Source organism: Macaca fascicularis, chromosome 20 (assembly GCF_037993035.2).
Source record: "Macaca fascicularis isolate 582-1 chromosome 20, T2T-MFA8v1.1".
Classification (NCBI taxonomy): Eukaryota; Metazoa; Chordata; class Mammalia; order Primates; family Cercopithecidae; genus Macaca; species Macaca fascicularis.
Genome location: NC_088394.1, coordinates 54,223,016 through 54,240,431, shown reverse-complemented (window position 1 = coordinate 54,240,431; position 17,416 = coordinate 54,223,016). Strand labels below are relative to the sequence as shown.

Genomic DNA, 17,416 nt, shown 5'->3' with positions numbered 1-17,416 from the left:
AGGATTATTTATTTATTTATTTGAGACTGGGTCTCGCTCTGTCGCCCAGACTGGAGTGCAGTGGCGTGGTCTCGGCTCACTGCAGCCTCTGCCTCCCGGGCTCAAGGGATCCTCCCACCTCAGACCCCCAAGTAGCTGGAATTACAGGCGCGCGCCACCATGCCCGGCCAATTTTTGTATTTTTTTGTAGAGGAAGGGTCTCGTTTTTTTGCCCAGGCTGGTCTTGAACTCCTGGACTCAAGCGATCCCCCTGCCCCGGCCTCCCAAAGCTCTGGGATTTCGGGCGTGAGCCACCGCGCCCGGCCAGGGCTTTCTTATTTTCTAATCAATGTATTTAAGGCGATACATTTTCCTCAGAGTGTCGCTTTGACTGCATGCCACAATGTGAATAATGACAGGCAGGAATGTATATTAGGCTCTCATTACAGTTAGTGCTCAATATTGGTTAGCTCCCTTTAACCTTATCCTGTACTTGGCCGACAAGCATTCGTTGGGCGTCCGTCCGACGCCAAGAAGCTCTTCAAAGCCACTTTCCCTGCCCAGCCTCTTTTCTCCCGCGCGGGCAACTCCAACCGGCCTGGCCGTCACGCCCCCTCACGTCACTCACCGCCCCGCCACGTTCCCATGACACCACGCAGGCGCCACCAACAAAGGCCCGAACCCTCCGTGCCCTTCCGCTTTTCCAAAGGCCTCTCTGCGACGACGGCAAGAAAAATAGTTCCTTGACAACTGAGCTCTTTCTCAGGAGAAGGCGGGACCAGGCGGGGCTTACAAGCGCAACGAAACGGAAGTCCGTGGTTCTTGTAACGGGATTGGGCCCCGCGCTCCCAGGGGCGGGCTCAGATGGGCGGAGGGATTCGTTTTAAGCAACGGGCGGCCCTCCGCCTCCATTGAAGGCGGGGAAATACCGCGGCGCGGGCGGTAGTTGTTGTGGTTTCCGTTCTGAGCTCGCAGCTTAGGAGCTGAAGATCGCGGACTTAGCGTTCCCGCGTCCGAGTCCGGCCATCAGTGACTGCAGATCCGGAGGCCGGGAGCTCAACCACCCTTCTTCGGAACAGGGCCGGCCTGCTGCTGTGCCTTCGCCGCTCGGTGCCTGTATCTACTCCTGGGCCTAGCTCGGCTCCGGGACGGCTTAGGAGAAGGCCGCCGGCGAGATGTTCAAAAATACGTTCCAGAGCGGCTTCCTCTCCATCCTCTACAGCATCGGCAGCAAGCCCCTGCAAATCTGGGACAAAAAGGTCGGGCCGGGGGCGGCGGCGGTGCGGGGTGGAGGGGCTACACCCCCTCCTCGTCTGGGGACTGGGGACGGGGAATGGTTGTGTCGAATTGGGGCCTGGGAGAGGCGGAGAGGACGCTGTGCCTTGTCCTCAGCCTGGCGGGACTGGGGCGCGAGGTGGGGGCGTCGTGTAAGCAGCGGAGGAGGTGAGGTGGTGCATGTAGGTGGGCGTGGCTGGGATCTAAGCGTCCTGCAGCTGTGGTGTGGTTAGGGCCACGACCCTTGCTGCTGACTTGACTTGGTCGGTCAGTCCCTTCTTTTGAGCCACTGTTTCCCCACCAATATAATGGGGTTGATGGTGCCCATCTCCTAGCATGAAATGCACGAACTTACTTGAGGGAGCTTCGGGGATGTACAGATGAAAGTACCTGCTATTCACGGATTCCAAATATTTACTGATATCCTGTTTTGTGCCAGGCACGGTGCTGGGCGCTAGACACAGAGCCTTTGTTCAGGCACCCTTACAGAGGCGCCGACAGAAAAGCTCCGGCCAAGCCAGTGATGTTTAAATTTCATTCGTTTGCTCCCTTCCTCCCACTGATCCCAAATAAGTCAGAATTCAGTGGCCCTTGGCACCTGCTCCACACTCACTGTGACTTGCCTGTACTATGTCCTCGGTGCCTGATTTCTCCATCAGGAAAACTGCAGAATGCTGACAGTCAAAGTCTTGTTTGGATTAATAAACTCAGAGCCAAGTACAGGCCTCATCTTTATTCCGGCATCCACTAGATGATACTGTGTTTGGCCCCACGAGATGATGAGTCTATTTTTTGCAGATGTGAAGAAAGATCTAGCTGTCTATGAATTGGTCTGCATTTTATTACTTTGGTATTTCGTTCTTCATGCAAATTCCCAGGCAATCAGCTGTACTATTTCTTGAATATAAGTTACGGGAGGCACTCCAGTGTGGAATTTCAGTCATATTCTTAGTACTTCTCTGGGAGAATGTCGAGTGTGGGTATGATGAATGCTGCTTTTTATAGAGATGCATGTGGAATAATCTCAGCAGGGTTTATTGGTAATGAAGCCAAGAATTTTGGATTTTATCTCGGAACAAGCCTCTGTATTCCCTTATCCACAGATGAGAGCTATGGGCCACATAAAGTTGGGAGAGAACATGGGCAGCTTTCTGCCTGTCACCACTAGGGAACTCTGCGTTCTGAGGGCAGCTTTGAGGATGGTGTGTTCATAGTGTTACTTTCATAAGATAGTTGAAAAATCTGAATATAATGAAGTTGGGCCTTCGTGTATGTAAAATCTGCCCATCTCTTCTCTTTCAGATGATTCTATCCACAAGCTAGAGCTAGTGCCGGAGTACAGGACAGCAGTTCCTTAATGTTGCTGCCTTACTGAGGTTTTTGGTTTCATGGTTTTTTTCACAATGGAATAAAGCATCGTAAACTGTAAATTGCGTCTGTACAAAGAGAGCCCGGGGTGCCTGGGAACTTTGTAAGGAGATTGGTTTCCCAGCTGTCGCTTGACTCAGTTATGGGCTGTCAGAAGGCATCAAGAGAGGGGAGCCCTCTGTGCCAGTGGAATTTGGAAACTGAATTGTAACAAAGTGTCAGTATAAGGCAATTGAAATCGGGAATGGGACTTGACCTAGGAGGAGAGGTTTTCAGAGCAGATCAGAGAACTTACTAAAGCTCAAAGAATTCCTGTAGTAGGGAGGCCTCAGAATTTCTGTTAGGAAACTTGTATCAGTTTTCCATTTTAACCCTTCTGGGCTTGATCTTGTGTGCTGTGTTTTAGTTTTCAAATGTGGCTTTTTGACTGGTCAACATGTTTACCCAAGAATATAAAAGCAAAGTAACCATGGTGCACTGTGTCCCTTAACAACGCCACTAGAGGTTGGATGGTACCCTGATGACATAAACACGTGTGAAAACATTGTTAAATCGATTGGCAGGGTTACTTGGAGTAAATTAAAGAGACATTTTGGCAAAACCTTTAGAACATTCATTTCAAGCAAAATCTTCACAATGGTAAAAGTTAATTTTGTGTTTCTAACTCTTATTTAGACTCAATTGAAAAATGTTTAGGACTGAGGTTTTGTTCGCCTCTTGGGGCAAGGGAAGGAAAGAGAAGAAAAAAGTTTGGGGCCATATCCCTCAGCTTTGTCGTGTGTGCTTTTTCTCAGCTGTAAGTCCTCAGAAAGTGCTGGAAATTCAATCCAGTAAGGGGAATGCTGGGAATTGATGTACTTATTAAAGATTTATTGAGCGACAGCTGAGTGACAGGCTTTGTGTAGACTTGGGAAGATAGAGAAAACATTTTTCCTGCTCCCAGGGACTAAGGCAAAGTTGTAATAAGGACAGAGTTTGTGGGGAGTTGAGGACTGTCTACATTTAGCTAGACATGGCCTTGACTTTTGCCACTAGGTATATATTCACTGTGGTGCCTATTTATAGTTATTTTATTTCCAGAAAACTTTACTGTTTTCTTTCCTGAGTATATATAGAGAGAATTTCTGTTTGGTTTCTTTGAAGAATCTTGAGAAATTTGGTTTGACTGTTGTTTAGGCTCTGTGTCTGTGTAGAAGTGAGTACTGTATTCACAGTACCAGTGAATTTGCAAGCTTCCCTTTTTATGAGGATGGCTTGCTCATTCGTGTTTGTAACACCTGCAATTTATTTGACACTCTGAAGCTCACAGCCCCTCCCCTCCATCTCATCCTTCGGATCTCAACTTAAACATTCCTTTCATTAGGAATTTGAGTTAAGCCTCATGGGTATGCCTGTGGCTGGCAGTTTTCTATTGTAGATCGTCCACTGGACTGCAGGTTCCTTAAGCGGAAGAACAGTATCTTGCCTAAGAACCTCAGTGCTAGGGCGTGGTCAGACATCTTGGATTTGCATCCTGGCTGTGCTGTGTTCCAGTTGTGTGACCTTAGCCACGTCCTTAACCACTCAGTTTTCTCATCTATTTCTCACGGTTATGAAGATTCAGTGAAGCTGTATGTAAAGTCCTTAGCAACAGAGTTATAGTATATGCAGTCATGCACCACATGATGGCGTTTTGGTCAACGACAGACCTTACACATGACAGTGGTGCCATAAGATTATCATGGAGCTGAAAAATTCCTATCGCTTAGTGACATAATAGTTGTTCGTTAAGTCAAATGCAGTACTCGTGTTTGTGAGTAGGTGTAAACCAACCTACTCCACTACCAGTCATGTAAAAGTGTAGCATATACAATGAGGTATGGTGCCTCACACTTGATGATAAATGACTATGTTACTGGCTTATGTATTTACTGTACTCTTTATCATTATTTTATTGTATTTTATTTTTCTGAGACAAGGTCTTGCTGTTGTCCAGGCTGGAACGCGGTAGCACATCAGGGCTCACTGCAGTCTCGATCTCCTGGGCTCAAGCAATCCTCCCACCTCAACCTCCCAAGTAGCTGGGACTACAGGCCCTCACCAGCACACCTCGCTAATTTTTCTATTTCTGTAGAGAACAGGGTTTCTCCATGTTGCCCAGGTGGTCTTGAATTCCTATGCTCAAGCAGCCCTCCTGCCTCAGCCTCCCAAAGTGCTAGAATTACAAGCATGAGCTCCCGTGCTGGGCCTTATCATAATTTTAGAACATACTTCTACTTACAACAGCAACAAAAAGTTGCCGGGCGCGGTGGCTCAAGCCTGTAATCCCAGCACCTTGGGAGGCCGAGACGGGCGGATCACGAGGTCAGGAGATCGAGACCATCCTGGCTAACACAGTGAAACCCCGTCTCTACTAAAAAATACAAAAAAATAGCCGGGCGAGGTGGCGGGCGCCTGTAGTCCCAGCTACTCGGGAGGCTGAGGCAGGAGAATGGCGCAAACCCGGGAGGCGGAGCTTGCAGTGAGCTGAGATCCGGCCACTGCACTCCAGCCTGGGCGACAGAGCGAGACTCCGTCTCAAAAAAAAAAAAGAAAACAACAACAACAACAACAAAAAGTTAACTGTAAAATAGCCTTAGGCAGGTCCTTCAGGAGATATTTCAGAAGAAGGCAGTGTTGTCATAGGAGATGACAGCGCCATGTGCGTTATTGCTCCTGCAGACCTTCCAGTGGGACAGCATGTGGAGGTGGAGACTGTGATTGATGTTAATGATCCTCACCCTGTGCGGCCCTAGGCTCGTGTGTGGTGTCTGTGTCTTAGTTTTTAACAAAAAAGTTTAAAAAGTAAAAAAAAAAAAAATAGGAAAAAGCTTATGGAATAAAAATATATAGAAATAAAATATTTTTGTGCAGTTGAACATTGTGTTTGTGTTTTAAGCTAAGTGTTATTACAAAATAGTCTAAAAGTTTTTTCAATTTTTAAAGTTTATAAAGTAAAAAAGTTTCAGTAAGCCAAGGTTAATTTATTATTGATGAAAGAAAAATATTTTTAATAAATTTAGTGTAGCCTGCCAGGTGTAGTGGCTCATGCCTGTAATCCCAGCCCTAATTAAATAACTAAATAAAATAAATGTAGTGTAGCATAAATGTATGGTGTTCATAAAGTGTTCAGTAATGTCCTAGGCCTTCACATTCACTCACCACTCACTCACTGACTCAACCCAGAGCAACTTCCAGTCCTGCAATCTCCACCTATGGCCAGTGCCCTATCCAGTTGTACCACTTTTTATCATTTATACAGTACTTTACTGCACCTTTTCTATGTTTAGAAACACAAATACTTACCATTATGTTACAGTTGCCTACAGTATTCAGTACAGTTGTATGCTGTACAGATTGTAGCCTAGGGGCAATAGGCTATACCATATAGCCCAGGCTACATCGCACTCCAGCCTGGGCAACACAGCGAGACTCTGTTTCAAAACAAACAAACGAACAAACCCAAAAAACCATGCTTTCGTTCAATTACTGTAAAACCCGACTCAGAATAATGAAGAACATTCTCCCAGGGTCCAGCTGACCCTGGGAAAGCCAGAAAAAAAAAAAAAAGTTTTACCACCTTTATGTCCAAATACACTGAATTCTACTACTGAAAATGGCACCAATTTAATTTTTATCAACAAGGCATGCTAACTAAAAACTAGAATGTAGGAAATTTTTTCTGAAGAGAGACTATTTTTAAAATTAGAACAGGAAATGGGAATCTAACACTATCCAGTAACAACAGCAAAAGACTCTGGTCTAATATTTAGTCCTGGAGTAGGGAAGATACAGCAGCAGCTGAGAGAAAGACAAGGTGACAGGAAAGACAGACAAAGGCGTTTTCATGAATTAATGCAATCTCATCTCATGTACTTTTAGGATGCTAACTTGTTTTTTTTGAGACAAAGTTTTACTCTTGTTGCCCAGGCTGGAGTGCAATGGCACCATCTCGGTTCACTGCAACCTCCACCTCCCGGGTTCAAGCAATTCTCCTGCCTCAGCCTCCTGAGTAGCTGGGATTACAGGTGTGCGCCACCACACCCAGCTAATTTTTTTGTATTTTTAGTAGAGATGAAGTTTCACTATGTTGCCCAGGCCGGTCTCAAAACTCTTGATCTCAGGTGATCCGCCCACCTCAGCCTCCCAAAGTGCTGGTATTATAGGCATGAGCCACAGCACCTATCCAAAGGCATGGGTTTTCATTACACTTGCCTTTTCTTAGCTATGCACATAATTGTCCTTACGCTAACTTAGGGGTTGTTGGTGTATGCCCAGAGTTGCTTGTCTGCTGTCTGGATAGCCCCTGTCAAGTACAGCAAAGGGAGTCTCAGACTCCCTTGGAGCCTGGGAGTCTGAGTCAGAGCTATGCCCAGTTCTCCCCACAGGGGTCTCCCTCTGCCTAATTTCTGTCTGGGAAACCAGCCCTTAACCCAGTGCGGGAACTTTCCTGCTGAAATGGACAGCTCTAATGGCTTAATGTAAATTAGAGCATGTGTCATTAAAGCTAGGATACCAGATGGCTGAGGGTTCAGCTGCCTGCCAGGCTCAGTGGGTGGGGCCAGAAAAATGAAAGTTGGGGGAGGGAATGGATACAATTCGTGTTATTTTTAAAGCAATCATAGAAATATATAGCATCCACCGGCTCCCTCCCTATCCCAGTAGTAGTAGTTTGGTTTTTTTTTTTCCCTAAGCTTGACCCACTTCCCTGAGGCTTACATTCCGGGGAGGGAGAGAAATCAGTGTTCTTTATTAGTTGCCCTAGCAACCATGGAAAGCCTGGGAGAGTGTAAGACTAGCCTGAAGCTTTGGTCCCCTCTGTTGTCTGCAGAGGCTGAGAACCATTATAATCTGTAATTGCCAGTAACTGGGTTCTGAACCTCTTTGAGTACCTCCAGCTCATGGGCAGAGGAGGGGAAATTAATGAAATAAAACAATATTGGCTGTAGATTTTTTTTTTTTTTTTTTTTTTGGAATAAAGCACTCATAGGCCACACTTTGATAGTGGGAATGTGTCATGAATGAAAAAGAATTAACAAATCAAAAACAGCTCTTTGTGATCTAGAGAGGGACAGAGCATGTTAAAACCTGCTTCCACCATCAGCAATAAATGCTGAGCGGTTCATTTTATCTTCATCCCAAAGCCAAGCCTGCCCAGTGACCTCTGAACTGGAAGGAGCTAAGGAAAGGACGTGGATACTTTCTGAGACATGTATCTTCCTGTATGCTGTTGTCAGAAGCTGGTTTTAGGAGGGGGTTGCTTTCCTGGAAGACCTTTATAATATTAGGCAGTGACAGCCACATTGCCATGGTGGTGGGGAGCCTTTGCCCCAATTGCCTGTTACCTCTCCCCTTTGATCCTAGTTTCAGAGCCTAGAGAAAAGGCTTTGGGAAATTCCCTACCCTCCAATGCACATATCTGATTGATCCGCCCTTACCACCTCCACCCTGCTCTTTTCCAGTGAGTTTGTATTTGCAGCCTTTTAAACAATAAAGGAGAAAAATCATAATTCACTAACAAATTCACTTAATTTTATTTCAGACATCTGGAGGCTTGTCATATGGGGATACTTGTATTTTTCTTCTTTGGGGGTTAAACAGTCTCTTGGGGAAAAACTCTGTTTAGTTTGTCTTACCACCAGCCAGGTTCAAACTCGAGAGAGACTGACGGGCATTCCTTCAACAAAGTTGCCTTGACCCCTCCAAGTTCCCTTGTTTTGTGGAATACATTCATTCATTTTGTAAAACTTAAATTTGTGAGTGTGTTTGTTATCTAGTAACACTGGGGGAGAGAGAAATCTCTTTAGTAAGTTATTGAAAATTCAACTAAAAGTTAGCTTGCCTCGGGGCAGAAGTGTAGGAATACTACAGTCTATCCGCCTTCCAGCCTGCGTTGGCTTCTGTGTGCATTGTATGGCTTTGTTTTCTTCTGTAAAGACCTGAATAGGTCATATCTGCTGGAGTCCCAGGGAAGTCGTCAACTTTGAGAGGGGCAGAAGGCAGTTTCCCTTAACATTTTCTCCCTGTGAGATCTGGCTGGTCTCTCTGTGACTGAGGGAGGCCTCTTGTTGACTCTGGCCGGAGAGAGCTTGAGGGATGTGAAATTTGAGGGCATGCTTTAAATAAGGGTGGATAAATAGCAACATGTTGCTTTTTAACAATAGCAGTTTCCAGGCCCAAGTTACTTCTTAATCCTTTCAATTTAGCTGTCTATTTGATCTTTGCAGTTTGTCCCATTTTAAAGAATGGTTATGTTATTGAGAATAATTAGTGGTCTGTTATAAAAGTAGTGTTTGCATCTTGTTGGAATACTGCCAGCTCTTATCAGTAGGGCTGCTCGCATTAGTTGGAAATGATTTATTAATTCCTTCTTCACTGAATCTGCCTGGTTTTACACAGAAAATATAGGAGGAATATTGCCACTTAGGTTGCGAACATTTAGATGGCGAATGAGGTGGGCAGTGGTGGCGTGTTCTGCACAGAGCCAAGCCTTTGTGCTCTTAATCTCCTTGGAAAGAGGCCCAGAATTCAAAGCAGGAGGGCATTGAACATTGCCAGCTTTGTCTGAGAAGCATTTCAATGTGACGTTTTGTGTCTTGAGAGCCTAAGAAATGCTCCACTGGCGGGGACTGGGGTCCCGTCTAGCCCAGCATTCTGTCTCTGACAATGGGCACCCATTTGTGGAAGCATTCTTCATGCTGGCGGTCCTGTGGGCTTTGTGATATGCCCCAGCATCTCTGGCTTCCTATAATAGTCCACGGTGGATGTGTTATCCAGGAATTTTTAAAACCCTCCTTGAACCTATTCATTTGTGCCAACTCTTAGGGTGACAGATTCCAGAAGTCAGCAAAGATTTGAATGCTTAGTTTATGGCTAGCACAGTGCTAAGCATTGTCAAAGATAGAAATGATGCTTCATAACTGGTCCTTGCTCTTGCTTGAGCTTATTCTTCTTTAAGGAGACAAGACTTGGTTGCAATTGTGAAAAGGGTGGGCAGTGACATCAGATGTCACCTGTAGAACACCAGGCAGACCGTGAATGGATCAGACTCACAGGGACAGAGTCACAGAGACTAATGTCTAAAAACAGAAACATATTATTAATAATTTATGTTGAAAAATAAAACTGCCAGCCTCAACACTGATTTCTCCCCATATGCAAGTCTAATAGCCAAATTGTAATCAGAAGTCTGATGAGTGAACAAGAGGAGCTTTAGTCAGTGTGATTGAGTCATTGATTATGGCAGCCTAACACAGCCCTTTCCACAATACCTAAAGAAAGACCATATGTTTGTCTTTCTGATGTCTCCTGTTCTAAACCTAGTTGATCTTTTCCATATGATATTCCATTCAGCCCTAATAGTCCAGCCCTGTTTGTTTGTTTGTTCATTTTTGAGACAGCATCTCACTCTGTCACCCAGGCTTGAGTGCAGTGGCGTAATCACGGCTTGCTGCAGCCTCGACCTCCCAGGCCCAGGCTATCCTCCCACCTCGGCCTCCTGAGGAGCTGGGACTGCAGGCATGTGCCACCACACCTGGCTAATTTTTTGTAGAGATGGGTTTTCACCATGTTGTCCAGACTGGTCTTAAACTCCTGAGCTCAAGCAATCCTCTCACCTTGGCCTCCCAAAGTGCTGGGATTACAAGCGTGAACCACCATGCCCAACCCCAGCCATGTTTTTTTGGTTTGGTTTTGTTTGGTTTTGTTTTGTTTTTGAGATAGGGTCTTGCTCTGTCACCTAGTCATCTAGGCTGGAGTACAGTGACACAATCACAGCTCACTGCAGCCTGGACCTCCTGGGCTTAAGTGATCCTCCCACCTTAGCCTTCCAAGTAGTTAGGACTATAGGCGCACTACCAGTGCGCGGCGCCACACCTGGCTAATTTTTTGTAGAAACAGTGTCATACTCTGTTGCCCAAGCTGGTCTCGAACTCCTGAGCTCAAGCTATCCTCCTTCCTCAGCCTCCCAAAGTGCTGAGATTACAGGCATGAGCCACTGTGCCTGGCCCCAGCCCTGTTTTGAAAGTGCCTTTGCACATCTCTGTTCTGTCCATATTAGTTGCTTAAAAGTTTAGACCAGGCACGGTGGCTCACGCCTGTAATCCCAGCACTTTGGGAAGCCGAGGCGGGCAGATCATCCGAGGTCAGGAGTACGAGATCAGCCTGATCAACATGGGGAAACCCCGTCTCTACTAAAAGTACAAAAAAAAAAAAAAAATTAGCTGGGCATGGTGGCACATGCCTGTTACCTCCACACTCGGGAGGCTGAGACAGGAGAATCGCTTGAACCCAGGAAGTGGAGGTTGCGGTGAGCCAAGATTGCGTCATTACACTCCAGCCTGGGCAACAAGAGTGAAACTCGGTCTCAAAAAAAAAAAAAAAAGTTTAATGCTTGAAGATAATTGTTCTTTCCTAAATATTTTGAGAGGAGGAATCTGTATTGAGTATTGATTCCTCCCCGTCATCCACCTCCTACATATGCAGCAAACAATACAAAACAATGTGGGATGAGGTACTAAATTATGTCGTCTAGACAACATGAGCCAGAAAAACAAATCAGAAAAGAGAGGTCAGTGTGGGCTGAAAATGCTAAAGAAGGCGTCTGTGTGGCACAGATGGGAATTGAATTCCTGCTTTAAAAAGTAGAAAATTAGGGAAAAGCAGATAGGGAAGCATGGAGCAGGATAACTCCAAGGGAGGAATGCTTTCACTTTTTGTTGCTGCCCTCCTCAGTAACACTCAGCTTTTCCTTGGCTTTTCTGGCCAAAGAAGTACACGAGGCAGGATGGGCGCAGTGGCCCATGCCTGTAATTCCAGCACTTTGGGAGGCCAAGGCAGGTGGATCACGAGGTCAAGAGTTCGAGACCAGCCTGACCAACATGGTGAAAGCCCGTCTCTACTAAAGATACAAAAAAAATATAGCTGGGCGTAGTGCTGCACGCTTGTAATCCCAGCTACTCAGGAGGCTGAGGCAGGAGAATCGCTTGAACCTGGAAGGCAGAGGTTGTGGTGAGCCAAGATCACGCCATTGCACTCCAGCCTGGGAGACAGGGTGAGACTCCATCTCTCGCCGGGCGCGGTGGCTCAAGCCTGTAATCCCAGCACCTTGGGAGGCCGAGACAGGCGGATCACAAGGTCAGGAGATCGAGACCATCCTGGCTAACCCAGTGAAACCCCGTCTCTACTAAAAAATACAAAAAACTAGCCGGGTGAGGTGGCGGGAGCCTGTAATCCCAGCTACTCGGGAGGCTGAGGCAGGAGAATGGCGTAAACCTGGGAGGCAGAGCTTGCAGTGAGCTGAGATCCGGCCACTGCACTCCAGCCTGGGCGACAGAGTGGGACTCCGTCTCAAAAAAAAAAAAAAAAAAAAAAAAGAGAAAGAAAGAAATCTGCGAGGCAGTATGAGGCAGTGGAAAGACTGCTGAATCCTGAGTCTCCTACTTAGGGTTTGGGATTTGCAGTTCCGGGGTGCCAATGTCCACATTTATAAAATGGAAACAGTATCACCTGCCTTGTTGTTTTGACTGTGTGAGGCTTAAGTGAGAAGATAATGTGTGTGATATTCGTGGTGCATAGTAGGCATTCAGTAGATATTAGCTGAATCTAAATTGAGCTGATGTATTTGGGGAGAAGTTTCCCCTGATTTATGGATTGCCAGGTTACCTGGGATTCTCATGGTGGTTGATGTGACCCTGTCTAGAGGTAATAGCATGGCTTACGTACATATAAGCTTCAGTGTACTGTGTCACAAATTTCTTTGTATGCCTCTTGGGCTACCGTGGTTTTCTTGAAATGGTCCTATTCAACCTTATCAGATATTTCAGTACTAATCGAATTTTCTTTCTTGTAGGTACGGAATGGCCACATCAAAAGAATCACTGATAATGACATCCAGTCCCTGGTGCTAGAGATTGAAGGGACAAATGTAAGGTAGGTTGCCACCTCTGTTCTCCCAGAGACATCATGTACTAGGGAGGCATATGTCATAGCGGCTAATAGCACAGACTGTAGAGTCAGAGTGCCGGATGTGAGTCCAGCTCTGCCACTTAGAGCTTACCCTGGACAAGTTACTGAATTCCCCAGACCTTAGCATACTCATCTGTACAATGGACAGAATAATAGTACATTTTCCCTATAGGGTTATTGCGAGGCGTAAATAAATGAATATGTATAAAACACTTAAAACCTTGCTTAGCACATAGTAAGCACGATGTCAGTATTAGCTGTATTATTAACCAAAGTGTGTGTTGGGGTGGGGAGTGGGCGGTGTTGTACAGCTCATCCAGTGGGTGGACAGTGTGGTTTTCAGTGCCATAGAGGTCTCAGTTTTGGTTTTCTGTCATTCAGTGGCTCCCCTGCACCAGAATTGAGGTCTTCTCGCACTGGAGGAGCTTCTGAGATCCACTGTCTGGCTTTTTTTTCCAGATATTTTATTGCTGCTGTCTAGTCCTGTGTTAAGCTTTTATTTCTGGGTCCAGCGTTTGTTAAAGCATCTGCTGACTTAGGGCTGAGGGATTCACTGGGTGGCGTGTCTGAATCTTTTAGATCTGCTGTCCAGTGTTTCCTCTTGGACCCTGTATTATTGTTGTGTATACCACAAAGGAAGAGAGTCCAGGAGTGTGTTTATTGGTATTTCCTCTCTCTACAGCACCACATACATCACATGCCCTGCAGACCCCAAGAAGACACTGGGAATTAAACTTCCTTTCCTCGTCATGATTATCAAAAACCTGAAGAAGTATTTTACCTTCGAAGTCCAGGTAAGTACACGGACGTGAATGTGGCCACTCTTGGCTATACCAGAGAGCTAGCCTTTGACCTGATGGGAAAAAGTGGCCCTACAAAAGTATCTTTATCCTTTCGCATGTATTCTTTTCTGCTTCTACTATAAGCCCAATGCAGTCCTTGTTATGTAAATTTGGCATTAGTAATCAAAATTTAATGCCAGGTTTTTAAAGAAATAGTAAGCACCTAGAAAATCTAGCGATTTCAAAGCTTCAGAGTTAGCATGGTATCCATTTCGGGAGTGACTATTTAATACTCAGTGGCTGTTCTGTTTTAGTATTTCTGATTTTTCAAAAGGAATAACATTTAGGTACTCTATGGTCTGAGAGCCAGCCGACTGTTATATGTCATAAACAGCTGGTGTTGTCTTGGCAACAAACAAGATAAACTTGCTACTTCCGGCCCATCTGCATGCAACGTATGACCTGTGTCTGGTCTGTTTATTTTCCTGTGAGTCTCAGCCTTGGGAAAGCAAGCTGTGGGAATTCAGGTCCTTGTCTGGACAAGGTTGTGTGCTGCTTCCAAGACAGAGCTTCTTCTCTGTGTGGTGCTTCTTCTCTGTATTTCACAGGTACTAGATGACAAGAATGTGCGTCGTCGCTTTCGGGCAAGTAACTACCAGAGCACCACCCGGGTCAAACCCTTCATCTGCACCATGCCCATGCGGCTGGATGATGGCTGGAACCAGATTCAGTTCAACTTATTAGACTTCACGCGGCGAGCGTATGGCACCAATTACATTGAGACCCTCAGAGTGCAGGTACTGCTCCTTTCCCAGACAGAGCCCCGGGTTGGGGTTAGGACACACTGCATCTAATACTGGCTTGTGGCCCACACAGCAGAACAGTGTGTGTTTCTGGCTTCAGTTTCCCACACTGTCCAGAGAGCTTTGGCCTCACAAAGGTCCAGGAAATATTGAGGAGTCGGGTCAGGTATAGAGGTGAATGCAGCAAGAAAGACCTCCCTCTTACCAGAATCCATCCCTAAGACAAGCCAAGGAAATGCCAGAGATGAAGCGTTTCCATTCCTAGAAGAGGGCCTCTAGAAGACTCTGGAAAAGGGAGAAAACGGTCACGTTTAGCCTCTCAAAAGAAGCATTGCCTTGACAGATCCATGCAAACTGTCGCATCCGACGGGTTTACTTCTCAGACAGACTCTACTCAGAAGATGAGCTGCCGGCAGAGTTCAAACTGTATCTCCCAGTTCAGAACAAGGCAAAGGTAAGCCAGTCTTCCCCAGAGGAAGGCCCACCAGTGAGTTGGGGGAGCTGTGCTCCTGGAAGGTGCTCTGGTCTAAGAATTCAGCTGCAGAGCCTCTCTGTGTTGACACTTTGGGGGGTCTTTATATCACAAGATCTTAGGTCTCCTTCTAGCATCAGCACTGAATCAGGAATGCTCCTGTGAAAGATTCTGTTACTGCTGCCTCCCCCCTCCACGGTGAGAGGGGATGAGGCACTTCCTACCACTGGCTCACAGAACTTCAGAAAATAGCTTCCATCTTAACTCTTTTTTTTTTTTTTTGAGATGGAGTCTTGCTGTGTTGCCCAGGCTAGAGTGCGGTGGCACTATCTCAGCTCATTACAACCTCTGCCTCCCCGGTTCAAGGGATTCTTGTGCGTCAGGCTTCTGCGTAGCTGGGATTACAGGCGCCTACCACCATGCCCAACTAATTTTTAATTTTTGTAGAGACGGGGTTTCACCATGTTGGCTAGGTTCAAACTCCTGACCTCAAGTGATCTGCCCGCTTCGGCCTCCCAAACTGCTGGGATTACAGGCATGAGCCACCGCGCCCGGCCCCATCTTAACTCTTAATCAGCCCAAAAGTATTATCAGCTGATAGGTACCTGCTAACACAATAGTGGGTGCTTCCCTGCTTGTCTGCTGCAGATGTGTGTCCATTCTCCACAGTCACTGTCCACTCAAGTGTCACCAGAGGCAGGGGCCTGTGACACTGACCGTCTGTTTTCTAGTAACTTAAACTGATGCCTCTTTTCTGTTTTTTCCCTTCAGCAATAACTGGAATTGTGACTCAAGGGATAGACCCTGGATGTGACTCTTCTTTTAAAGAGGAAACTATGTGGAGGATGATGCAAAAACATATTTATCTTAGTTCACTCTGCTGTAGTTCTGTTATTTATACTTGGTGTTGCTTGCCATGGACACCGGTGAACATGTCGTAACTCTGTAACTGCATTGTAAGTGCAGTGGGGGTAAGGAGTCCTGTGAGTGGCGCGTGAACGCTGGAGCTTATTCCGCCGCCTGTCCCAGTGTCGGGGCAGATACCCTTTCCATGAACTTACAGAATTCAAGATGGCCCTTAAGGAATTCCAGACCAATATTTCTTCCTGCAGTTTATTCTGTGTTTTATATATTATCTAAATATTTGTATATGCTGTGTAATACTCATAATCTGGAAATGAATAAAATGATATATTCCTGGTTTGTACATTTGTTCCTAGTTTGTCTTTCTTCATGGTGATGTTTCTGTTTCCTTTGTGATATGAAAAGAGAACTATTTCCATTGAACATCTTGTATATTTCATGCTGTGAACTATCTTGTATTAAAGTATCTAAAGAACAAGGCATATTATGCAGCTGACCCTTGAACAACACAGGTTTGAACTGTGCGGGTCCATTTATATGAGGATTTTCTTCCACCTCTGCCACCCCTGAGACAACGACCAGTCCCCACTCCTCTCGCTCCACCCCCTGCTCCTCCCCTCCTCATCAATGTGATGATGAAGACCTTTATGATGATCCACTTAATGAATAGTAAGTGGATTTTCTCTTCCTTACGATTTTCTTAATGACATTTTCTTTTCTCTAGCCTACCTTATTGTGAGAACACAAAATACAGTATGTAATTCATACAAAATATGTGTTGAATGGCTGTTTATATTATCAGTAAGGGTTCTAGTCAACAGGATGCTATAGTAGTTAAGCTTTGGGAGAGTCAAAAGTTATACATAGATTTTTGCATAAGAGGGTCGGTGCCTCTAGCCTCTGAGTTGTTCAAGGGTCAACTGTATAAACTGGTTCAGAACAACTTTTAAGACTAAATGGGGAAAAAAAATAGTATATGACCAGTGGAATCATCTTGCTAGGGATTGGGTCCTAGGTTGAGCTTAAGACAGAATGACATAGTCTAAATTACACCTAAACGCCTTTGGTGCGGTAATCAGCACGTCTTGTATCCTCAGCATTGGAGCAGATCACCATTTCTCTATTTGAGTTCCAGCTGAAGTACTGGCTTTGAGTGTAAGGACTTAAAGAAAAATGTTTCTTTAAACGCTGGAACCGCATGAGGGAACAGGAACCTTACACCATTTTCCCCACTGAGCTTATTCTGGACAGATGCCTGTTTAGTGGAATGACACTGGCACTATTGCCTGCATTTTTTTTTTTTTTAAGGCACAGATGAATTTGCAGAAGTTAAGCGCTGTATATGATGCAACTCTGCCACATGCACATTTCTAAGGGGAAAGCGATTTGAGGGCAGAGAAGAGCACGTATCAGCATCCCCCTATTAGGTGGTGTCCTAGATGATCTTGAAGGACACAGAACTAATAACAGTGATTACACCTAGGCAGAATTTTTTTAATCGGTTGTATACTTTCTTCTATTAAAACGAAACCAAAAAAAAAAAAATGTTTTTGGCTGGGCGCAGTGGCTCACGCCTGTAATCCCAAACACTTTGGGAGGCTGAGGCAGGTAGATCACTTGAGGTCAGGAGTTTGAGACCAGCCTAGGCAACATGGTGAAACCCCGTCTCTACCAAATATAAAAAATTAGCTGGGTGCCGGGCGCGGTGGCTCACGCCTGTAATCCCAGCACTTTGGGAGGCCGAGGTGGGCGGATCACGAGGTCAGGAGATCAAAACCATCCTGGCTAACACTGTGAAACCCTGTCTCTACTAAAAATACAAAAAATGAGCTGGGCATGGTGGTGGGCACCTGTAGTCCCAGCTACTCCAGAGGCTGAGGCAGGAGAAT

General features: G+C 45.7%; 1 protein-coding gene across 1 annotated transcript; it reads left to right on the top strand.

Moving 5' to 3' along the window:
• Positions 1–892: 892 nt before the first annotated feature.
• Positions 893–15,870, top strand: CFAP20 (cilia and flagella associated protein 20). The gene is made up of 6 exons (XM_005592094.4): positions 893–1,238; positions 12,491–12,570; positions 13,289–13,400; positions 13,997–14,185; positions 14,535–14,645; positions 15,435–15,870. Exons 1-6 carry the CDS (start codon positions 1,155–1,157, stop codon positions 15,438–15,440), a joined length of 582 nt encoding a protein of 193 aa, XP_005592151.1. The 5' UTR covers positions 893–1,154; the 3' UTR covers positions 15,441–15,870.
• Positions 15,871–17,416: the final 1,546 nt, after the last annotated feature.